The sequence below is a fragment of the Mustela putorius genome, unplaced genomic scaffold (assembly GCF_011764305.1).
Source record: "Mustela putorius furo isolate JIRA1106 unplaced genomic scaffold, ASM1176430v1.1 tig00003875_pilon_pilon_pilon, whole genome shotgun sequence".
Classification (NCBI taxonomy): Eukaryota; Metazoa; Chordata; class Mammalia; order Carnivora; family Mustelidae; genus Mustela; species Mustela putorius.
In genome coordinates, this window is record NW_025422026.1 from 5,238,935 (window position 1) to 5,263,674 (window position 24,740).

Genomic DNA, 24,740 nt, shown 5'->3' on the forward strand with positions numbered 1-24,740 from the left:
CTACCATTTAGTTCTGGAATCATAGAAGACTAATTTTAGAAGGAAACACAGATACTCTCCAACCCAACCTCCTTCTTTTACAAATGAGGATGTTAGAGAGAGTAAATGAATTCCTCCAAGCCACATGGTGAATTTGTGGCAAGACTGACCAAAGAAGCTGGGTTCTTAGTACATTTCTCATTTCCACTGGTCTTTGTGTTTTGTAGTAAAGTGATGCTGATTTCCTTACAATTCTGTTTCTTTCCATTATTTCTCCTTGCATTTTTAACAGTTTTAGCTTTATTGACTTTCTTGCTGTGTTGTTTGGGTCATAGAGATTGAATATAGTTTGGGTTTTGTTTTTTTTTTTTTAAGATTTTATTTATTTATTTGTCAGAGAGAGAGCGAGCGAGAGCGAGCATAGGCAGACAGAGTGGAAGGCAGAGTCAGAGGGAGAAGCAGGCTCCCTCCGGAGCAAGGAGCCCGATGTGGGACTCGATCCCAGGACGCTGGGATCATGACCTGAGCCGAAGGCAGCTGCTTAACCAACTGAGCCACCCAGGCGTCCCTAGTTTGGGATTTTTAATCATTCTGCAATGACTATTTATTCCCTTTGCCTTGGACTCTTTGATATAATGTGTAGGTTCTTTTTATAGCTCTTATCCATTGTTTTAATTTTACTTATTAAATATAACTGGAAGTTAAATAAAAGTCTGAAAGATGGAGAATTACTTTAAGTACATTTTTACTATGGATATTAAAGAGAGAGATAATTAAAACCTTTGTAATAAAAATAGCGATAGGAAGATCTTTGGGAAAATGGACCTGACAACCACCTGATACCCAGTAATTAATAAATTTCCCTTTCTTGTGGGATGTAGTTGGATTCCACATTTTGACAGCTCTGCTTTTCTTAGGTAACTAACACAGATATGCCTCTTCCCAGAAGATAAACTATGTATGACAATAAATGAAGAAAACATATATTTATGAAATCCTAGTCAAAAGTCTCTCTTCGTATAGAAATTGTGTTTGCTTGATTTGTTTAGAGAGAGTGTTGCTTGTCCTTGGTGTGTGTGGAGGTGAAGTTGAGGTTTGTAAGGTTATGATTGGCCCTCACTTTTGCCCCAGGAAAGGTAGCTCCTCCCTTTGAACAGTAACCAAGTGGAGCTCACCCCTGAAACCTACACCTCCAGCACAAAACTGGAAACAGAGCAAGACCTGAATGTTAGCTGGCCCTGAGTTTCTTAAGAGCAGTCTTTTTGGCCAGTCTCTCCCTGTGTCCTGAGGTAGCCATCCTAAGACAAGAAAAAGAAAAGAAAAGCTTGACCTAGAGAGAAGGTAATACTGATTGTGATAGATCCCAGAATATTAACTTTAGTCTCATTTATTTGAAAGAAAAGGAATTCTGCCTTTTAAAAAAGGCGGAGGGAGAAAACTTTGCTTTCTCTGTCGTCTGTTTTTCTGCAGTCTTTAACCTTACTTTTATTGTAGTAACTGCATTTCACAGCAACAGTCCTTTTCCTGCCAGTGTTCTCAGACCACATTGCTGACATGGTTAACTCAGATGACCCTCTCCTTCTACGAACTTTTGAAATTTTTGTTTTTGTTCATTTTTGAACACTGAAAAGTTAACGGTTTATTATAATTTATCATACTTAACAATCTAGAAGTTCGCAGCCACCAGCAATCCCAGCCCAGTTTCAAATGCAGTTGGGAATTTGGACATTTCCGAGGAGCTATTAGTATAGTGAATCTTGTAGGTAAAATACACATGTACTTTTTTTTTAAGAGAAGTGGGTGGTAAGGGCAGAGGGAGAGAGAGAATCCTAAGCAGGTTCCATGCCCAGTGCAGAGCCCCATGTGGGGCAGTCTTACGACACCGAGATCATGACCTGAGCCAAAATCAAATCAGATGCCTAACCTACTGAGCCCCCCAGGAGCCCCCACGCATATCTTTGATGGCACACATGAAATTGACAGTAGTCTCATTCTCAGCAGACTGACTCAGGCCACGCAACGTGGGTTTTATTGTTCCGGATGTTAGCACATGTTCTCTTGCCACATGAAGACATGAATTTGGACATTCATGGCATCAGGGCCTTCATAGCCATCATAGGTGTTCTCTTCTCCACCCCTTACATCCTTAAGAAATTCTGCTTCACTGGCACAAGAACTTTTGTAGTTTCCTGGCAAAGCAAGAACACAGAGTCTGCAAGCCACTGCTTGTGTCTACCTAAATTTGTGTTTTTAAAATCATTGTTGCTATTTGAACATTTCTCTTTTTTTGAAGATTTATTTTAGAGGGAATGAGTGTGCACATGTGTGCAAGCTGGGGAAAGGGCAGAGGGAGAGAAACAGACTCCCTACTGAGCACAGAGCCCCATCAATGTGAACATTTCTTAACAGCCAGTTTGGGAAATAGCCATGTACTTTTACCATGTTAAAACTCTGGGCACCTGTGTGACGCAGTCAGCCGAGCATCCGACTCTTGGTTTGGGCTCAGGTCATGATCTCAGGATTGTGAAATCGAACCCCCCATCAGGCTCCACACTCAGTGTGGAATCTGCTTGAAATTCTCTCTCCCTCTGTTCCCCACCGCCACTCACTCTCCTACTCTCTCTCTCTCTCTCTCTCTCTGTCAAATAAATAAATCTTAAGAAAAACAAAAAAAGAAGATGCTTCTCTTCTTGTCACCAGTGAATGAGAGTTGCTTGGATCTTTTTAATTTTTCCTTTTAGGGGCGCCTTACTGGCTTAGTCAATGAAGCATGCAACTCTTGATCTCAGGGTTATAAGTTTGAGCCCCATGTTGGGTGATTACTTAAATTAGAGATTACTTAAAAATTTTTTTTCCTTTTAGTTTAATGTCATTAGACGACTACTTAGTATCATAACATGCTTGTTAAATAAAGATCCTTGTAAACTATTTTTGTTATTCAAGATACTGTTCAGATAGGGCCCCTTTAATCATTTATTTTTTGCCATTGGTTTCTTTTAATTTACAAAGATTTGAAGAAGTCTCTTTTACTGGGTATATGTTTTGTATTCCAGCTCTGGATTCTTCTCATCCTCTCATTCCTTCTTTTCACTGGCTTGTTCTTTCTTTGCATGGATATGGTCTTGCAGTTTACTTTGTTCCATTCAGTAAACTTTTTCACATTTTTGAATCAGTGTTTTGCTTAATACAGTGGCTTAAGAATGATTTCCCTCCGCAAGTGAGAGAAAATTGTTGATCATTTTCCAAATTACACCTGCAATTCCTGTGGGGAGCCTAATTCAGAAGTTTTCTGGGCCCATTGCTTAGTTGCTCTTCTTTGGTATTGTGAAACTTTTTTCTTTTTAATATTTTATTTATTTATTTGACACAGAGAGAGAGAAATCACAAGTAGGCAGAGAGGCAGGCAGAGAGACAGGGGGAAGCAGGCTCCCCGCTGAGCAGAGAGCCCGATGCAAGGCTCGATCCCAGGACCCTGAGATCATGACCTGAGCTGAAGACAGAGGCTTAACCCACTGAGCTACCTAGGCGCCCCTATTGTGAAACTTTTCACTGGTCTCTGTGTTCAGTTTATTTTCCTCCTTTAATTTTATATCACTAATCTTTGCTGTTAGTGAACAATTTTTTGTGTGTCAGTTTTAATGTTTTAATGTAGTAGGCACAAAGGCGACACTTCCTTGCTTCTCAGCACTCACCCAACTTCTTAAGAAGTGTTCCCACTGAAGAATATTGAGTAGAAAATTGTGAACATAATAAAAAGAAGAGAAAATTGTTTGCTTGCTGCCATGCTTTGGGATATGTCTCTGGCTAGAGGTTGCTGCCGTCTGGGAATAACCACAATGTTGTGTTGCTTAAAAATAGGGAAGAGTGCCCCAGGTTTCAGGCTGACTGCATGCTAACTATGAATCCATAATGTGTCACTACAGTTATGAAGTATTTAATCAACCGTTTGTACTATTGAGATGACTAAGTACACATGTCATCGTGCTGTGGAGTAATGTTGGAAATCTCTTAAGAGTACCATGGCTGGTTTTGATGCAAAAATGAATGAGACATGGAAAATTCATAGAGGGATAAGATAAAAGCTGTAAAAACTTAGAAGGAACGTGGGGGAAAGTTCTGTAATGATGCCGTGGACCATTTTGTTCTGCTTAGTGTCTTAAGGATGAAGGTCTGTGTGCCTCTGCCTCTGTATCAGTTGCAAAGGTTGAAATGCTGAGACGTGGCAGTGTGACTTCACTCTTTCTCATTTATACTGCAAAGGGTTTCCACGCTGGATGGACCTTGGAGAGAGCATATTTCAACAAAAGACCAATCCTTTTAACTGGATATAAAACTGGGGGGTGCCAGGGCTTCTGGTAGGCTCAGTCAGAGGAGCATAGGACTCTTGTGTGACTTTTGATCTCGGAGTTGTGAGCTCAAGCCCCACATTGGGACAAAATAGGTAGGTGACTTTGGACACGTGGAGGCTGTGGTCTTAACATATTCTCCATGAAAAAAATCAGGGCTCTTTGGGGGAAATGGCTGATTCTAAGTCTGGGGCAATATCTTTTCATTCAAGAGAGCAAGGGAGCTCGCAAAGACTATGAAGGTTAGATGTAAAAGGACTTTGGAGATGCCCACTGGCCAAACATGAAATAATTGGATAATCAATGAGGATGATAACTATTGGACTAAGATGTACCTAATATGTTTAACCTGTGAGCTTATAATACTGGGAAAAAATTGACCATCATTGCGGGTTATTAGAAAATCAAGTCATTGATTTGAAAATTAATAAATAAAGGAAAGAATCTAACATTTATCCTGTCTTTCCTGTGTGAACTGTACCATACTAGGTAGCAAAATAGTAGATCAGAGGAGGTGTCTCTTGATAGAAATACTCCAGGTAATGCATAAAGAAGTGACAACAGGATTAAAATACATCATTTGAGGAGGTTAATTCCCAGAATGGTAAAATGAGGATACCAGGATATATGTCCAGTGAAATGATTTTGGGCAAGTTGATAAACTGTTGAGACTGGGTGATAGATATGTAGGAGTTCATTATAACCCTTCTGTCTTCTTTTTTTATGATTATTTTGGTAACAACTTTATTAAGATATAATTCACATCATCAGTGTGAATTATACAGTGTTTATTAATTAGCTGTTTTACTTAAAATATATTAACAAGGAAGAAGAGGCAGAAATCATTCCTTCTGGAGAACAGGGAACAAAATTTATATCATAATCATCTTCATCAAGCTGGACAAATGGAAATTTCTCAATTGAATACAATTCCATTTCTTCCAAATTGTTTTTACTACTATTTAAAGTAAAATAGGGATGCCTGGCTGGCTTAGAGGAGTATGACTTTGGATCTTGAACCCCACATTGGATGTAGAGATTACTAAAATAAAGAAACTTTTAAAAATCAAGTAAAACAACTGTTAAGCAGATAATTTTAATAATCAGTGAGTGGAATATGATTTCTGTAAAACTTCGTAGTTCCATGAATATCATCTAGTGTAGTCGACTCTTCCTCTTAAGGTACATGGCATATGATAAAAGTATCTGGTCAGGATGGAATGGGAAAGGGGTTGTAACTGTCAGCCTGAAGGAGAATTTTTGCCTGTGCATGGATTCCAGCTCTCCTGTCTTCCTTCGGCCTCAGGAACCTTCAGGGGACTGAGGCTGTTTGTTACCATGAGCAGTATCCCACCAGGGGTATGAAGGTGCTCGGGGAAGGTCCTCTTTCTGCTCATCTCTTCTTGGGGTTTTCCGTGTGCTTTCCTCGTTCGCTCCCACCTCACCCCCACCCAGCTTCCATTTATTCTTCAAGCCCAAGCCCCGTCCTGTTTTTCTCCAAATCCTTTACAAATAATCTCTTGTCTGATATCTTTTGTGCTTATTTTAGCATTGAGGGAAACCAGGTCATTTTGCTATTTAACTGAGCCTTCAAGTGAGTTAAAGGTTATATGGTTCAAATACCACCACTTGTGAAAAAATGTCAGAGCAATTTATTGACCAAAAAAACCCCTAACTGAGCACAGTCGGAATAGTGCTCCACGTCCCACCGTCCCCCCAAGAATATGATGATTAATCCAAAGTACATAACTCCACTGATAAGTTCTTTTCCTCACGTTTAGGATCATGGCTGCTGTTCCCCAGAATAATCTACAGGAGCAACTGGAACGCCATTCAGCCAGAAAACTTAGTAACAAATTAAGCCCTTCAAAACCGAAACCTTCGTAAGTATTTTGGCTCCCAAACAGGCACTGACCCACAGTATCATACAAATGAAATACCTTCCCTTTCAACCCTGTGCAGATGAGGAAATGAAGTTGAGGGGTCAGTGATCTTCCCACTTTGCAAATTACCAGTAGCGCATGCATTAGGAGCTCTAGGTAATAAATGTTCAGTACCTTCGCCTGGTTCCTGGCACATGATGCTTGCTCAGTAAATATCTGTAGGATGAATGAATATTGAATCTTCTTATAAATTTGGGAAAATGGGTATTTTAATATTTTAATATAATTTTATAGCCATTTCAGAAAGTTTATAAGGACACTGTAGCTCTCCAGTTGTGTTCTCTCCTCTGAGCTAGACTCCAAACTCCTTATGACATTTAATAATAATTTCTAGAACTTCACCAACTGTTCTGGGAGCTGGACTTTAAAGTTACCATTGAACTTCATGTCACCAAGGCCAGCAGACATCCAGAACGCTTGCCCCTTTTACTTGTCCTTCAGATTCCAATGTAGCCTGTCAGTCGTCACCTCTCTTCCCCATAGACCATGCGTCAGAGAGACAAGAAGTCACTACACTTGCGTCTCTTCTCTTTTTCTTTTATGCTGTCCCCTCCCGCTGGAGGCGCTACTCATTAAGGACGACCTGCCTATGAAATAGGCCTGGACACTCTCAAAACTGAATAATTAGCTTCTAAATTGGAAAGATCAGAGCAGACAAAGTATAATTGAAGTTACCATATAAATTTCAAAACCAGAGAGGGAGATAGATTTTTTGCTCATTTGTGATACAGTGAAGGAGTTGCTGTGTAAATCAGTAACAGATTTTAGAGTTTTCTATAATTGGTGGGTTTGTTAAAACTAACCAGTCTAATTCAGTTTTTCAATTGTGTTTTTCAATTATGTTTCAGAGGTTTCACTTTTAAAAAGAAAGTAACATTGGCCAACAATGTATCTGTCACTGGTGTCTCAGTAGCGAAAACACCTGCCTTAAATGATAAAGATGTTAATGTCGCTGAGGCCTTTTCCTTCAGTGGACCACCGCCCCTCCCCGCAAGTCAGCAGACAAGTCCCAGTGACTTCAGAAATGCTCCAGCAGGACAGCAAACCAGGAGAGCTGTTTCAAAACCATTATTGCCAGATGTGTTGCAAGTTCCACAGGGAGTTTTATGTAACACCCAGAACACACCGATTGTAAAAAAATCCAGTAATGCTACTTTCAAGAAATTAGAATTTAGTTCTTCATCAGATTCTTTTGTTACCATCAACGATTGGGATGATATGGACGACTTTGATACTTCTGGAAATTCAAAAGCATTTGTCACGCCATGCAGAAATCACTTTGTGAGAGTAAGCACTGCTCAGAAATCAAAAAAGTCTAAGAGAAATGTTTTGAAAGCACAGCTTCCCAAAGAGAATACAGTAAAGGCTGATTTGACTCTATCCTCCTCTGAAAGCAAGCAAGCATGTTTGACTAAGAAACAGAATGACGACTCGGAATGGTTCAATAATGATGTGATTTACATTGATGAGGACCCCGGTCCTGAAGACCTTATACCTGGCAGTGCTCAGGAGAGTCAGCCTTCAAAAACTCATTTGGGAGTAGAAAGAGGTAAAAATGATGTTTTATCCCCTTTCAGTATGTTGACTGTTTTAATTTATTCAGAGCTAGGCACTGGGAACAATAGCAAATAGATCCAGCCTTTGTCCTTGGGCTCTATGGAGGGACCTGCTGCACAGTCTGTTGGCTACTTCTTGAGGCGGGACCCATGGATGAAATGAAAGATTTTATTCTGCTGACATAAACACCAAGGATAGCTCTATAAGGTCCATGGAGGTTAAATGGTTTCTTAATGCCCCGTGGGCTAGCTCGTGGCAGAACTGGGACGTGACACTAAGGCTTTCCTTTTAATTCCCTTATGGCGTGCTCCCACTGACTGTGGATGTATGACGTGATCTGGCTATGCCAATAAGCTATTCCCGATGACATTCACATCATTCTCTGTTCAGGTCTCCTAGGTTTTAGATTAGCCATGTGTGGAAGCACCCACCCTGTGAAGTGGTGGTAAATGTGAGGCTGACACTTCTGAATGCCTGAATGCCGGGGCTCCTAGGTGCCTCAGTGGGTTGAAGCCTCTGCCTTCGGCTCAGGTCATGGTCCCAGGGTCCTGGGATCGAGCCCCACATCGGGCTCTCTGCGCAGCGGGGAGCCTGCTTCCCTTCCTCTCTCTCTGCCTACCTGTGATCTCTGTCTGCCAAATAAATAAAATCTTTTTTTTAAAAATTTTTAATAAATAAATAAAATTTAAAAACAAACACCTGAATGCCATCAGGTTTCTATGGGGTGAGAGGCGATGGAGTCTGATCAAATGCGAGGCTGTTTATGAAGAGAAAATGGGGTCAGAGGTAAACTGACGAGCAACCACTGGGCATTATAATCCTACACAGTCAAGAGAGAGACACTGAACGTGGCGACTTCAGTAACTAGGGTGCCTTTGTGGTAAAGTTAACAGTGTTTGTACGATTATCAGACTCATTTATTATACTTCCCTCTTACTGAAATATGAGTGAAAAATAGGAAATCAGAGGTGCTAATACTGAGTTTGGGTTTCCTAATTGAACTGGAGACCATCACGCAAATCCGTAAGCAGATCGTCAGCCTCATTCCCGCATCCATTAGACTTAGTCCAGATGACTCAGTCATTACTGATGAGGAAACTCCCACATGTCCGTGCAGAAGGAGGGCGCATGGGCAGTGCTGGCACCACCCTGGGGGTCCTGCCCTATGCTCTCTGTCTCAGGAGCGATGAAAGTAACCTGTGTCTGTTCACGGTTTTACTTTAGATAGTAGTGAAAAGAAGAACTTGGAAGAAATAGAATTCCTTTCGGTCAAGAGGTCTCCATGTATTGAGCTTGACGAGGATGATTACGATACAGACTTTATTCCACCTTCTCCAGAAGAAGAAATGATCTCTGCCTCTTCTTCCTCTTTAAAATGTTCCAGGTAAAGTAGCAAGTTACTCAGTGAACATTATTGTTTATTTCTGGGTAATCATTGGGGCATAACTGGAGGTAGAAATGAAGTAATTCTGTTTAGCTAGGTAGGGTCATTTCTGTATAGATGCATTCCATGCTTCTGCAAAGTTTATATCTGCATGAAAGCATAAAAAAATCCTTATTTACACATTTTATTTAATTGGTGGTATTCTATAGCTGTAAAGTCACACTATGATTAATTACATGGGACCTCCAGTTTTATTTAGTTGATTTTGACGTGTGGAATATATTCCTAAAAATACTATATTTTCAAACTCCTAGTCTTGAAATGACACAAAACTAGCTCCTTATTTGGGAAGTGACTTAGTAAATATGTCCTGTTCTTTCCTTTCCTTTCCTTTTCTCTTTACCGTGCAGGATAGAATTGGCCATTTTATTTGCCATTCACTGAACTTCAGTAAATCAGTGACATAATTGTGGCTAATTGGCAGTATTGTGGGAGAAAGAGGTGGTACACATAACCCATCAATAGCTTAAAATACCAGTAGTCAGTCTTACCTCCATCTTTGACCCAGTCCAGATCAGTCGAGTGGCAGAGTATTTACTGTATTGGTAACCAGTGTTTTGATGAGAAACATGCCCCTCTAAGATCCCACCTTAATTAAGGAAGGCAGGCAGGAAAGAGATGTTTGCCTGTGCAGCCTCCTTTCTCTGGGGTTGTGTTTTAACGGGTAGGTTAGGCTGTTTAAAGAGGAGGGAAAGGTCAGAGCATGATCACTATTGATGACAAAACTAATAAACTGTAGGAGCTGTCCTCTCCTCCCTTCCCAAAGAAATTAGGACAGAATTACTGAAAGAGCAAGAACTGAGCAGGAGTTCATATAGATTGAATAGGGAGGAGAGGGGATTGCCTGGGATGATACAGTTGATGGCACATGGACTAGGATCCAGTGTAGGGCTATTTCCTAGACCATACTGATTTCTACTGAACATCTGGGGGTTTTTTCCTGTTTATTAAAAAAGTGTATGTTGCACCAATGACCTTCCAGACAGCTTCCCAGGATGCTTATAGTCTTGCAGTTCCAAAAAACTGGATGTTCTGTTTCATGTTAGGTTTGTTTTTTTTTTTTAAAGATTTTATTTACTTATTTGACAGAGAGAGATCACAAGTAGGCAGAGAGGCAGGCAGAGAGAGAGAGAGGGAAGCAGGCTCCCTGCTGAGCAGAGAGCCCGATGCGGGACTCGATCCCAGGACCCTGAGATCATGACCTGAGCCGAAGATCATGACCAGCAGCTCAACCCACCGAGCCACCCAGGCGCCCTCATGTTAGGTTTTGATACTGTCTGCATATGTGTGTGATTTTTGCATCACTATAGTCAACATGTATCTATAATTTCTGGTTCTGCTTTTCTCTTAACATTTTGAAACATTTTTCCATATTGCTAGGTAATCTTTATTTTTATTCTTTTTAATAGCTGTGTAATTTATTGAGTTGTCATACCGTGGTTAACTTTACCTAGATTTTTAGCAGTTGGAAAATGCTTATTTCCAAGGTTATTCCCAAGGTAGATTCCCTCTATATATTTTCCATTGCAATCTCAAATACATATTTGTATATATTTTAAAACTGAAATAGAATTTTCACAAATGATACTCTTACTGCATGCAGCACACACATAAATTTTCTTTTGTATTTGATACTGTTTTAAAACACTGTTGTGACTTCTGGATTAATTTCAGAGGTGCAGTCATCAGATAATATATAACAGAAAAGAGAGAGGTGTTTGTGTATCTCCTGTGTGCCCGAACCTCTTGAGCCAGCCCTCAAAGTCCTCTATCTTCAGGCCCCACATTACCTCTTCATTTCTACCTCCAGTTATGCCCCGATGATAACCCGAAGCTCCCATGAGGCAGATGAGACAAACCAACAATCTGAAAAATGTTGCTAAAAATATAAGGCCTTTTCATTAATTATATTATCAGTTTTTAAGCCTATATAAAGTATAGTTATTTATCACTGCTCAATTAAGTTAGAAGATTGCATTCCAAAATCCTGCTTTAGGCAAGTACAGTTGATATCAAGTAAAGAGAATTATCCTGTGTCTCTCATGGTGTTACTTTTCCCATACCTATCATTCAAAGCTTCCTCAAATCTCCCTCCTTGGCAAAACCTTCTCAGGTTCCAGAAAGTGTTATCTTTGTTTGGATTTCCGTGGTATTCTCTCTTAACACTAATTTTAGTGCTCATTTATTTTGTACCTTCTAGTCAGGCTGACTGTGTGTATATGTGTTAATAATTTTTGTATAAAATGATAAATTGTCAGAAGAGATTGGACAGTGGTTTTCCAAACTGAGAGGAGAGCAAGGCGGAACCCCTCAAGAAGATCAAGTAGACCACACTGGGCTCCTGTGAGGAACGTAAGTCATGCCCCATGACACCATACAGGGTTACCGAAAGGACATAGTTGGAGGTAAAATTGAAAAGGTCTCTTGGGGCCAGAGGATGGGAGTCCTTGAAGGCCAGCCAAAGAGGTTCTAGAATAGAGGAGATAAAAAACCATGTTTTTCTTTTCTGTTAGGTATTGTCTGACCAGTTGTGGAAAAACATGAGAGGAAAAATTACACACTTGGTCTAAGTCTGTACTGAGGTTGGTTTTATGTTTTTCAATTTGCAGTATGTTAAAGGACCTTGACACCTCTGACACAAAAGGTGGTCCTAGCACATCCGAGGACTTCCCAACACCTGAGGGGACGACGACGCAGCCACCTGATCAAGAGACCAGCACAGACTGTGATGGTACAAAAAGTATTTTGACGTAGCACATATTTTAACCACATAACCTTGGAAAACAAAGTACAGTTGTATTTTTAACTGTGGCTGTCTAGCGTGAGATGGCAACCTTACAGTTACTCAGTTCTAACACCGAACCACCCCTGGGCGCTGATTAGCCAGCATTTGCTCGAACAACTTAGAGATTCGTGTTCCTGCAAGATAATCCATTCTCTATGGTGAAAACACAACTTGTTAGAAATTTTTTTCTCAACGTTGAGCCAGAATTTGCCTTCCTGGAACTTTAATCCTTGTGAGATAAATCTAAAACTCCTAGAAGCTCCCCCCCCCCACCCCCCGCTCCTTTTCCTTTAAGGGCTAAATATTGTTAGATCTTTTAACTCTTCTTTATAGATACTGGTTTCTAGACCTTCATCTTCCTGACTTCCCTCATTTGTACTCTGGGTTTATGACCTGACGTCCGTGCAAAGTTTAGTACTTTCTGTTTGATTTGTTTCTAATTCATTTTTAAACTTTCTATTCAATATCAATAAAAATAATGCAGCTGCCCTACAAGACTTTGGAAAGCGACAGCCTCCTTTTCCTCTCCTGATTTCTACTTCTTGGGGGCTCTGTCAGTCGCGAGGTCTGTGTCCTTCTATCCTGGAAAGTTTTCTGGTCTTATTTCTTTGTCTTTTCTTTTTCTGTCTGTTTTCTCTTTCACTCTTCCTGAAACTTCTGTTATTTGGATATTAGGCTTTCATGAGTTATCTTTTCTATTTTCCTTCTCTTGCTTCTCTGCTTTCTGGGAGATTTACCAGATTTTATCTTTAACTCATCTGTGGGGTTTTTCCTTTTAATCAGCCATCTTCCAAGAGTTCTTTCTTCATTCCTTGAATATTTCTGTAACACGTTCTGGTCTTTTTTGATGGGTTCTGTACTTGCGGGGTGTGTTTGTGTGTGTGCGTGCACGCACACGTGCTCATGTGCAGTGGTATTTGTGTGCGCGTGTGTGTGTGTGTATAGTGGGCATGTCACACGTGTGTAGTGTGTGTGCATGCATGGGGTGTGTGCACAGGCACGCATGTTGGGTGTGTGCACAGCCTACAGCCTCGCAATTTCATTTTCTTTATTTTGGTGTCTAAGTTTATTGTTAGAGATATCCCTGAGACACCTGATGTCCTAGGTGCTCTTCTAGATCTTTTATGCTACTAACTTCATCCTCTCAGCGGCCCTTTAAGGTAGTGTCTCTTCTCCCCATTTTACAAATAAGAAAACCGAGGCACAGAAGTGTTAACTAGGACTACATGGGCTCACAGAACTAGACAACAGAGCAAGGCTTGACACCCAGTGATGTGCAGGCTCCCGGGTTTACACCTGTGGCCGCACGCTCTGCTGCCTGTGCGGCCTGGTCTCACTGAGGCAGTGGTGGGAACAAGGACAGCATGTCATCAAAGGTTTCCCTCTCAGCCGACATCGTGTTGTCACAAACACGTGCCGTGAGACCGTGCTTCTCTTGCACGGGTGCAGGGTCTGAGGTGGCGAGGGGAACCACGGGGAGGAGCGGTAATGACAACACACAGACTCCAGAGTGATACGGTCTCAAGGTATGAACCTATCCCCTCCTGCTCCTGGCCGGGAGACTGTGGAAAATCAGTGAAGCTTCTCTGAACCTCAGTTTCTTCTACGAAATGAAAAGAGTAACATCTACCTTGTTGGGTGTCAGGATTCACGGTGAAGGGCCCAGTGTACTGTTGGCCTTCGATAAATGGTAGCTATTGTTATCTGCCAGTCTCCTAATCCCTTCAAAGAAGGAAATACATTAAGATTACTGATTTATTTATATGAACTCTTGCTAACTCTATAATTGTTTCCTCTCCTTCTTAGAGCTCACAAAGCAGACATTTGATAACATGTTCTAGAATTTTGTCTTGAATTAACATCCAAAGCACGAGCCTGTAGCTTTTGGCAGTCTGTTTAGCATTTTTTTTGAAAATTAGAACAATGTTTGCCTGTTTTGCTCTTCCATCAACTGTCCTGTTCACTGGATGCCTCGCATATCAGCGGGATCTTCTTTGCAGGTTTCCTTTGTATTCTGAGGTGTAATCTGTCTAGACAAGAAGACTTGAGCTCCTTTTCAATACCTGTATCTCTCTCTGAGCCTGTCTTGGCTTTCATTTTGGTTCAGACCATTGTTCGTTCTCCTCTTTCCAATCTGATACCCGTTCTCTGTGTAGAGAAAACAGGCAAAACAGGGATTCAGCAATTCCACTTCGCCATCTTTGACCTTGCGTCCTGATCCATGCCGGTCACCAGGAAAAGTCCATGTTTCCCAACTCATTCTGACATAGACACTTGTCCCCCTGACCCCCCCATCTGGCCATGCTCCCTCTCCCTCCTGCCCTTTGGACCTTACAATGGGCTGCCCTCTTCCAGCGATTTTCTGGTAGCCTCATTCTCTTCCCTGACCATTTTCTTCTGTTAGCTCTTGGATCGTCTCCTGGGAACGGTTTCCTCGGCAGCCCGCCTCAACCATTTATTTCTTCCACATCCCTTAGGCCCTCGGGGGGGAGTAGGCATCTTCTTGGCTTCCCATTGCTACCCATGACCCTTTCTTTTCTTCCTTCATTTAAAGTATTATCTCCTTTGACATTCTTTTTCTTAGTTCTGTAATGTAAATTTTAAAAATGTGGAGTGGTCTGGCCGGATTCTGATGTGCAAACATCATCTTCAGGCATTTTTTTCTCTCACACCTGTCTTCTCCCCTCTCCCCCACCCCCTGTTCCCATCTCAGTCCCCTGCTCGTTTCTTTTTCTGTTTTTCCCCTTTCCCTTGTGTGGGGCTTATTTTCAAGCTTTGCTTCCCGGGGTGGTGGCAGGGGCAGCCACCAGCAGCCTATCCAGCTTATTGAAAAGAGAAATCGTTTTTTCTGATCAAAAAACTCCCAGACCTAATTCTCTTTGAGCTGCCTTATATCAGATGCCCACTGAGTTTGGGGGCTTAAAAAGAGAAAAGAGAAAGAGAAAGTCTTAGTGCTGTGTTGTTCCTTTGAAGGAAGTGTGGGTGCTGGGCAGCCCGGGATTGCAGGTGGGGTGGGGCTCTTGCCTGGCTGGCCCTGTACATCCCATGTATGGGCGTGGTGATATTTACCCCTGCAGTTAGTGAAAAACAAGAGTAAACTGATAAACCTTTGCGTCTTACAATGACATTGGTTACCCTAAGAGAAATAATTGAAAACTAACATGAAATGAGATGATGATAACACAGTTTTGGGCCCTTATGATAAAGAGTACAGATAACACAATTTCATATTATTTCACAGACAGATAATAGGGCAATATATGGTAGTTTATAATCTTGTTGTTAAACTACTATATGTGCATGACTGTCATAATTTTAAATCCTTGCTCAAGGGAAAATATTAACAAAATAACACTTTATAGCTAGACAGACAAGTGTGCAGCAGCAGCTTATTCATGTGATGGACCAGATCTGTAAATTAGTCGATACTATTCCTGACCACGAACTGAAAGCTCTGGATTGTGGGAATGAACTGCATCAGCAGCGGGACATAAGGTATCTCACTTTTTCTTCTTCTGGTATATATCTAATTACATTTCAACCAACCTAAGTCAGAACATACGGGGCAGAATTTCCAAGCATTCTGGCCAGGAAATTGAATAGGCTAATTGTCATTGTTCTATTTTAAATTTATTTACCTTTTCGGGGCACCTGGGTGGCTCAGTGGGTTAAAGCCTCTGCCTTCGGCTCAGGTCATGATCCCGGGATCCTGGGATCGAGCCCCACATCGGGCTTTCTGCTCAGCAGGGAGCCTGCTTCCTCCTCTCTCTCTCTCTCTCTCTCTGCCTGCCTCTCTGCCTACTTGTGATCTCTGTCTGTCAAATAAATAAATAAATAAATAATCCTTTTTTTTTTTTTTTTAACCTTAAAAAAGATAAATTTATTTACCTTTTCAAACTGCCCCATTATCATTTGTATTCACATTTTCAAGACTGAGGAAAAGAGGATCTGTTTCGCCACTAAAGACAGACTTGTGTGGCCTCACATTTCATGTGGTATTCTGTTTCCTCTTCAGAAGGAAGCTCCTAGCTGAAGCTGACTTTAATACAAGTGATGCCAGTATTCTTGCTTCCTGGTGGAGATGCAGGCCTGCTTCACATGGGAACCCTGTGGAGGATATGGCTTCTGTTTCTGCTCCCTGCGCTTTTCCAAAGGGCGACTCCTGTCCTACAGGGAATTCTGTTAAGGAGTTAAATTTTCCACACCTTCCCTCGAATCCCAGTTCCGCTACGGAGTGTTTAGTGGCTGCTACCCCAGGAAAGACAGGATTCACAGCCACCACGAAGAATCCCTCTGAAAGACCGTTATTCAACCCCCATTTACAGAAGTCCTTTGTAAGTAGCAACTGGGCTGACACACCAAGGGTAGAAAAAAGAAACGAGAGCTCTTACTTCCCGGGACGTGTTCTCACAAGCACGGCTGTGAAAGATCAGAATAAACGCGCTGCTCCAGTAATTGACTTAGAAAGAGAATTCCAGGCTGCCTGTGATATTGACAGTTTTGACATAGATGGCTTTGATGATGATGACGATGATGACTGGGAAAATATTATGCATAGTTTAGCGGCCAGCAAATCTTCCACGGCTGCCTGTCAACCTATTAAGGAAGGTTGGCCCGTTAAGCCAGTACCAGAAAGAAGTTCTTCAACCAAGACAAACTGTCTTCCAATGGCATCTGCTGCTCAAAATAAAAACTCAGAGTCAATTCAGAAGAACACTGGTAAGTTTAAAGTAAATGCTTATATTTTGTATGGAAGCATAACTGTCAGAATCGGAGTTGTGTAAGAGAATCGATAGCACATCATCCTTGCCTGAAAAGTACATTGTTTCTATGCAAATTCCTGCTGATGACACAAGTTACAGATCACAATTTCAAAAGCATTTGCTCCTTTGTCTCCGTAGCAGCTGTTTTATAAAATGACTAATTATGACCTATTGTAGTAAAGCGCTAAAGTCATTACAAATGTGCTTTGCCTTTAAATTAATGTTTTTTAGTCCCTAGAACAATGAAGCTCATGAGGACCAAGTTTTTAATGATTTGGGGGATGAGTAAAATCCAGGCTAAATTTATATATTAAAACTGTAATTGTGTGTATTTTTAGAACTCTGAATTAATGAGAACTGATCAATTTATAAAGTAGAGAATCTGTTTTCTGTCTTAAAATATTAAAATTCAGGACAGTCTAGGAAAGACATGAAGTCAGAAATTTCTTAAGACAAATTATTTCTTCGACACTGGGTTGCCTCAGGCGGTTAAGCATCTGCCTTCAATGCAAGTCATGATCCCGTGTTCCTGAGATTGAACCCCATATTGGGCTCTTCTGGCTTATGCTCTCTCTCTCGTTTTTTGGGGTTTTTTTTTTTTTTTGTATTTTTTAAGATTTTATTTATTTATTTGACAGACAGAAATCAGAAGTAGGCAGAGAGGCAGGCAGAGAGAAAGGAGGAAGCAGGCTCCCTGCTGAGCAGAGAGCCCGATGCGGGGCTCAATCCCAGGACCCTGGGGATCATGACCTGAGCCGAAGGCAGAAGCTTTAACCCACTGAGCCACCCAGGCACCCTGTTCTCTCTCTCTCTCTCTCTCTTAAAAAAAAAAAAAAAGACAAATTATTTCTTTCGGCCTAAAATCCTTTTAATTCATTCAACAAACACTTATGGTGTGCGCACTTCGGGCCCTGTTCTATGCCGGGTTCTGGTCATAGATGAGTAACGAGTAGTCCCTGTCCTCCTGAAACTCACAGTTTAGTAGAAGTTTGTCAAGAAGTGCAATTAACCACTGGAAAGGCTGCAGAGAGAAGCCAAGATTAATTTTAAAATGTTACATCAACTCTGTAAAGTTACTGCCAAGTGTTTTTTAACTGAAACAAGTTTCTGTGTGTAAGGTTTTATAAAGTACAGCCTTCCCTATTTTTGCCATTGATGACTTAATACCATGGAGGTTGTTCTTAACAGTTATGCTGTTGACCTTTAGAATAACCATTAATGGATTTATTTTTGTATCATGTTAGAGTGTGTCATCCTTGATGTTCGCAATTATCTTTAAGACAGTCAAGTGGTGGGATTAGAGAGACTGTCAGAGCTGGCGTGAGCACCTCTTGTTCTGTGTGCCGAACCGGGGCTGGAAGATCAGGGCTGCAGAGCAGGAAGCAGAGCAGGGGGGGTGGATGTGAGAGACACGGCGGAAGGAGAGCCAGAGGAAGCTGAGATGCCGCCAAGGTTTCAGACCCGGTGACTGAGAAATCTATGACACCATTAGCAGAGCAGGGGAGTCAGGAGACAGAGCAGATTGGGAGAAAAGCTGAGGAGGGCTATTTTAAGACTTGTGGAGCTTAAAGTGTTGATAAGTCATTCAGGTGGAAATGTCTTCCAGACATCTGGAGACGCGCCCAGGACCAGAACATGGGCAGGTATCGGTGGGGACTAAAATCAGAGGACTAAGAGAATTCCAAAGCAAGAATGGCTAAAAGTCCCAAGCATCTGCAAAGACTCCCAAGTGTAAGGGGCAGGTGGAGGAAGTGGAGCTCAGAGAGAGAATTTGAGTAGAAACCCCATGATTGTCTTGAACGTCAGGAGAGGAGGAAGAAGGGAATAAATGAAATAGTGGTGGGTGCTGCAGAACGATCAAGGAAGAGACTGGAATTTGGCCTCAGGAAGTTTCTGGCGCTTTGACATTTGGCAGGGATGAAACCGTGATAAGTGGTTAAAGAAAGATGTGCTGCAGGGATATGTATGCCTTTGATTTTGTGTGACAAGGGGTAAGGGCTAAAACTGACTTGGTAACAATAACGCGCTGATTTTTCTTAACATCGATTGTTTTCTCAGACAAGTCGGCACAAAATTTAGCATCCAGAAATCTGAAACACGAGCGTTTCCGAAGTCTTAGTTTTCCTCATACAAAAGAAATGATGAAGATTTTTCATAAAAAATTTGGCTTGCATAATTTTAGAACTAATCAGCTAGAGGCGATCAATGCTGCGCTGCTGGGTGAAGACTGTTTTATCTTAATGCCCACTGGTACGTATTTTTAGATGTCAATTGGCAGGAGTCCATTGGCAGATGTTAAATGAAAGTCCTTTAATAGAAATAAAATGCACACCCACACAGTAATTCCATCATGAAGGGACCTCTAGAACTCCCGTGCCATAGTGAGAAAGTGTACAACCTCACGTCTTCTGTCAACGTGATAGCGCTAATGGCCCTTTAAGATTTTCAACTCAGAGCTTGTTGTGTTCAGTCAATCTAGAACCTCTCTCACTCTTTCTCTTTCTTTAAGTCTAAATTAGTCTGGCACTTAAACAAAGAATTACTGTCCGAGGCCTTGCTCGCCTCTGGCACTTTTTTGGTCCAGTGGAGTGTTGAAGGGTGGTTAAGATCTTTAGCTCTGGAGCTATGGCCTGGCCTCATCATGCAGCCCTGCCACTTACTCGCAGCATGACCTTGAACAAGGCCCTTCAGCCCACATGCCAGCTGCCTCCTGTGTCCAGTGAGGATGACAGTAAAGCACCTACTTCACAGAATGTCGTGACCATCCGACGAAAAGCGTTTAGCCATAGGTAAAGAGGTAGAATGTGATGTATAGTTCAAAACCAAAAACGAAGTCTTGGAAACTGCCAGGCACAAGCTTCTACTATTAGTGGATGGGAGAAGTTGAAAATTAGAGACGAATCATTTTAGGTAGCATTTAACGTGTATTGTTTATCTTACCATTTTGAATTTGAGTTACATGGAGAGACGGGGGTGCGTCTCAGGGTGTCTTTCTCTTCATGTTCTGTTAGTATACCCCAGTGTAGTTCTATCCTTCTTTAATCTCAAAGGAATATTGGGAACATTCCCTTATTGATAAGAGTACTGGGAGTCAAAGCATGGGTATTTAGCGTTGACAGGTTCATGCTAGTTTAAAAAAGTGCATCCTACAAGTGTTTTCTGATCATCTAAGAAGTGTTAAACCGTGGTCACTATGGTACTACGTGATGTATATTTTGTCACATTTTAAGTCTTTAAAAATTAAATGTTATATCAGGTAATTATTTTCATCCTAACACTGTGCTAGAATACCCCTTTTACGGTGTTTGGATTTCCCAAGTAGATTTTTAAAGCAATTCTATTGCTTCTAAGTTCCCTGCCCTGATTCCTGCTTTTGCATTCATGTAAGCCTACACAAGATGGCCTAAAAGGTAATTTTCACACATTTAAATTGTCTAAATATTTTGGCTCATTCAGATAAGGCAAACTGTTGGCACGGTGCTGAATGTCACTTGGTGTCCTATTAGTTAATTGCTTTTAAATATTACTGTATGATTTAGTTCGTAACTTTTGCCTTCATGCTCTCAAGATTGAACCTGACAGGTTTTGGGGGTTTTTTTGTCCTTTCAGGAGGTGGTAAAAGTCTGTGTTACCAGCTCCCTGCCTGTGTCTCTCCTGGCGTCACAATTGTCATTTCTCCCTTGAGATCACTTATAGTAGATCAAGTCCAAAAGCTGACTTCCTTGGATGTAAGTTAAAATACTACCAATTACAATAAAAAATACTTATAAAGACGTAAAGATAATTGTATTTCAGTACTCTGAGTAACCTTTTTCATAAAGCAGTTTGTGAATTGCAAACATAAAGCACAGCAGTTTCATTAAGTTGTACGAGTCTTTGAAAATTCCAATACAGATAACCTTCTGTAGTTCAGTCTGATTTTATTCTAGAAAAATGTAATTTAGCAAGAACTTTTAACCTATATTTTCCTGATTTGAATTTCTTTTACTAATGTGAAAGGATTTCCTTTCTTACTACTGCGAGATCCCCACAGTTCCCCCTCTCTTCACATCTTAAAATGCGTACACAGGAGCACCCCCACACTGGCGTCCTTTTTCCTCTTGGCCGAGGTTAAGAACGTATATGAATGTATTCTACCAAATCCAAATCCTGCATATTTTCAAGAGTATGAGCCCCCACCCCTCAACAAGACCGCTGGTTTGATTTTTCTTCCAAAGAATGTGTTTGTGCAGTGCCCATCCCCTGTGGCCCATCAGGCCTGATGCTACTCTCATCATCCCTGAGCTTTAAAACGCTGGAGATACCTTTGCCCAAACTAAAACGAGCCATACCTCAGGATGCGACGCTCTTGGGTACTGAATTCATATTTATCTTACTTACAGATATGAAAAGCAAAAGCAGTAAAGAAAAGAGGAAGGAAAAAAGAGAAGGAAATAAATAATGGGATATTTTGAGTTATGGCTAAGAGAAGTTTTTTTGTTTTTTTTTAAATAGATGCTATCTGTTTACTTCCACTGCGCTGAGATTGTCTTCCCTTTGACCCATTTTTGATATATGACTTCTAAAACATAGAGACTGAGGACACGTCTGTGTTTATGTTTGCTACTTTTGTGCTTAGATCCCAGCTACCTATCTGACGGGTGATAAGACTGACTCAGAAGCCACAAGTATTTACCTGCAGTTATCCAAGAAAGACCCAATTATAAAACTTCTGTATGTCACTCCAGAGAAGGTGTGTATTGATACTGTTATTTTAAAATATGGTATTAAAGCTGTGTTAGAAAAACAGCCCAAGTCTGCCTCCTGAGGAGGGAAGAACCCAGTCTTCCCCCTCTTGTTTTCTCCTTTACCATCACATAGAGTGTTTGAATCCTGGTGACCAAATGTGTGGACTGTTTCCTCGTTCTGAGCAGCTCTCTGTAACCCCGGCAGTGCCACTCCATACTGACAGTGTCTGCATGGAGATAGCATCCGATCCCGTGGGTTAAGAGCTCGGGCCCTCGAGATGGTTCCCACCCTTCTTTAGATGCCAGCAGCAAGTTGAAAGTCCCAGGGAGGACTTCAGGGAGGCTTCAGGTTACCCATAACTTCTGTCCGATTTGGCTAATAAATCAGAGGTTCCCATGGCTCCCCTCCTCAGGTTCAATTGGTGTACTAGAGCGGCCCTCAGAACTCAAGGGAACACTTCACATTTACCATTTTATTATGGGATGTGATAAAGGATGCAGATGAACAGCCAGTGGAGGGAGACACAGAACAGGGACTAGGTGGGTCCCAAGCGCAGGAGCTTCTGTCCCTGTGGCACTGGGATGCCTGACCCTCCACATGTGGACATGTTCACCAACCTGGAAGCCCGCCAAACCCCCAACTCTGGGGGTTTTATGGCTGCCTCATGTCGGCAAGATCATTTCCAGCCCCTCTCCTCTCTCTGCAGGATGGGGTGCTCCTGAGAATTCCAGGCTTCTGATCATGGCTCGGTCTCCTGGTGAGCAGCCCTCACCCAGAGTCACTGCCCCAGAACAAAAGATGCTCCTGCTGTTCTTAACACTTAAGAATTTCGAAGGGCGGGGCGCCTGGGTGGCTCAATGGGTTAAGCCTCTGCCTTCGGCTCAGGTCATGATCTCGGGGTCCTGGGATCGAGCCCTGAATTGGGCTCTCTGCTCAGCAGGGAGCCTGCTTCCTCCTCTCTCTCCGTCAAATAAATAAACAAAATATTAAAAAAAAAATAAAAAAAGAATTTAGAAGGGCTTTAGGAGCCCTGCATCAAGGATGGGGTCAGAGACAAATATTAGAACCAGGGAGGCTTCTGTTCTTATCACTTAGCAAATTACAAAGGTTTCAAGAGCTCTGTGCCAGGAACTGGAAGCAGAGACCAATATATTTTACTATTATCTCATTAAAGCCCACTAGAATACATAATATTTTTAGATTGTTGACATAATCTTTTTTAATAAAGATTTTATCTGTTTGAGAGAGAGCACGAGCAGGGGGAAGAGGGAGAAGCAGACTCCCCATTGAGCAGGGAGCCTGCTCAGTGGGACTCAATCCTAGGACCCTAGGATCATGACCTGAGCCAAAGGCAGGCTCTTAGCCAACTGAGCCACCCAACCGACTGAATCATTGACATAATTTCTGATACACATTATATAGTACAAGGATTCCTGTATTACTTTTACCCTGAAACCCTAATGGTAACACTTTACTGTCACTGCTTTATTGTTCTCTCTCTTTACTTTTTTCCTAAAATAGTTGAGAGTAGGTTGCAAACATGCTCTCCCTTTCAACCCTAAATACTTCACTGTGCATTTCCTAAAAACAAATTCCAGGGTGCTGGCTGGCTCAGTCAGTTAAGCATCTGCCTTTGGCTCAGGTCAGGATCCCGAGGTCCTGGGATGGACACCGCATCAGGCTCTCTGCTTAGCGAGGAGCCTGCCTCTCACTCTGCCTACCATTCCCCCTTCTTGTGTTCTCTCTCTCTGTGTCAAATAAATAAAGTCTTTAAAAATAAATAAATAAATAAAACAAATTCTCTTGCATAACCTCAGAACAATCGTTAAAATGAGAAAATTTTTACTGATACAGTACAGTGGCTTAATCGGTAAACCTCATTCCAGTCTCACTAGTTGTCCCAGTAATGACCTTTATAGCAAAAGATGATCCTGGATTATGCATTGCATTCAGTTGTCATGTCTCTTTAAGGTTTTCCTGTCTCATGATTTTGACAAGTTGTGAAGAGTAAAGGCTACTTGTTTTGAGGACTGTCCCTCAATTCAAATGTATCTTTGTTTTCTCATGATGAGGTTGATGTTACTCGTCTTGGCAGGAGTATCACAGAGGTGGCAACATGTTCTCGCATCTGAGTGGGAGGCACCGGATGTCTGTTCCTTCTGTTACCGGTCATGTTAGTTAACTTTGATCACTTGGTTGAGGTGATGTCTGTCCAGTTTCTCCACTACAAAATTCCTTTTTTTGTCGTTGTTGCAATTACTATAATAATTACAAAAATAAATGTACATTTTGGCTTTTGCAATTGGCAGATATCCTGCTGTGGGATACTCTGAGACTGGATAAGTATCTTGTTACTCATCAGACTTACCCAAGAGAGTTTTTATCATCCGTTGATGACTCCCTGTCAGTGTTTACTATAATGGATGCCAAATGATGATTTTTCTGACTTAACTGGCGTTCTCTTATGATGAAGAGCTTTCCCTTTTATCTACTTATGTATTTATATCAACTTAAAGTCATGGGTTCTTTTTTTTTTAATTTATTTATTTTTAAGATTTTTTTTAATTTATTTATTTGACAGAGAGATATCACAAGCAGATGGAGAGGCAGGCCAAATTTTTTTTTTTTTTTTAAGATTTTCTTTATTTATTTGTTAGAGAGAGAGAGAGAGAGCATGAGCACAGGCAGACAGAGTGGTAGGCAGAGGCAGAGGGAAAAGCAGGCTCCCCGCTGAGCAAGGAGCCCGATGTGGGACTCGATCCCAGGACATTGGGATCATGACCTGAGCCAAAGGCAGCCACTTAACCAGCTGAGCCACCCAGGCGTCCCAAAAGTCATGGGTTCTTAATTTGTCAGGGGGCTATTATCAGTTCTCATTGTTTACTTGGATGTTCTAATTGTCCTAGATTTGGCTAGTAGAAGAGTTCCAACTCACTGCTTCTGTGTCCTTTTGACATGTCCTTGTCTAGATATGGATGCCAGGTTTTATCATTGCCACTGGGACATCATTGCTTCTAGGCCCTGCATAGACGGAACCATGAGGTACATACATACATACAAGTGTGTGTGTCGCCACCCCCCAAATAGCATGCCCTCCCACAACATACATCTGTAACCTTGTTACCAGCATAAATGTGTGGTGAACCTCAGGTATATTGAGGCAGAAAAAATGCTTTTAGGACTACTGACCTAATA

General features: G+C 41.5%; 1 protein-coding gene across 4 annotated transcripts in view; it reads left to right on the forward strand.

The window, feature by feature from the left end:
• The window catches only part of BLM (BLM RecQ like helicase), a 94,573-nt gene that overhangs the window by 25,228 nt on the left and 44,605 nt on the right, over positions 1-24,740 (forward strand). For all 4 annotated transcript variants that reach the window (XM_045067227.1, XM_045067224.1, XM_045067226.1 and 1 more), the window contains exons 2-10: positions 6,107-6,208; positions 7,117-7,817; positions 9,050-9,209; positions 11,879-12,000; positions 15,417-15,549; positions 16,070-16,773; positions 18,876-19,067; positions 20,427-20,545; positions 21,436-21,549. In XM_045067227.1, the coding sequence (XP_044923162.1) occupies positions 6,107-6,208; positions 7,117-7,817; positions 9,050-9,209; positions 11,879-12,000; positions 15,417-15,549; positions 16,070-16,773; positions 18,876-19,067; positions 20,427-20,545; positions 21,436-21,549 (2,347 nt within the window). The remainder of the gene's footprint in view (positions 1-6,106; positions 6,209-7,116; positions 7,818-9,049; positions 9,210-11,878; positions 12,001-15,416; positions 15,550-16,069; positions 16,774-18,875; positions 19,068-20,426; positions 20,546-21,435; positions 21,550-24,740) is intronic.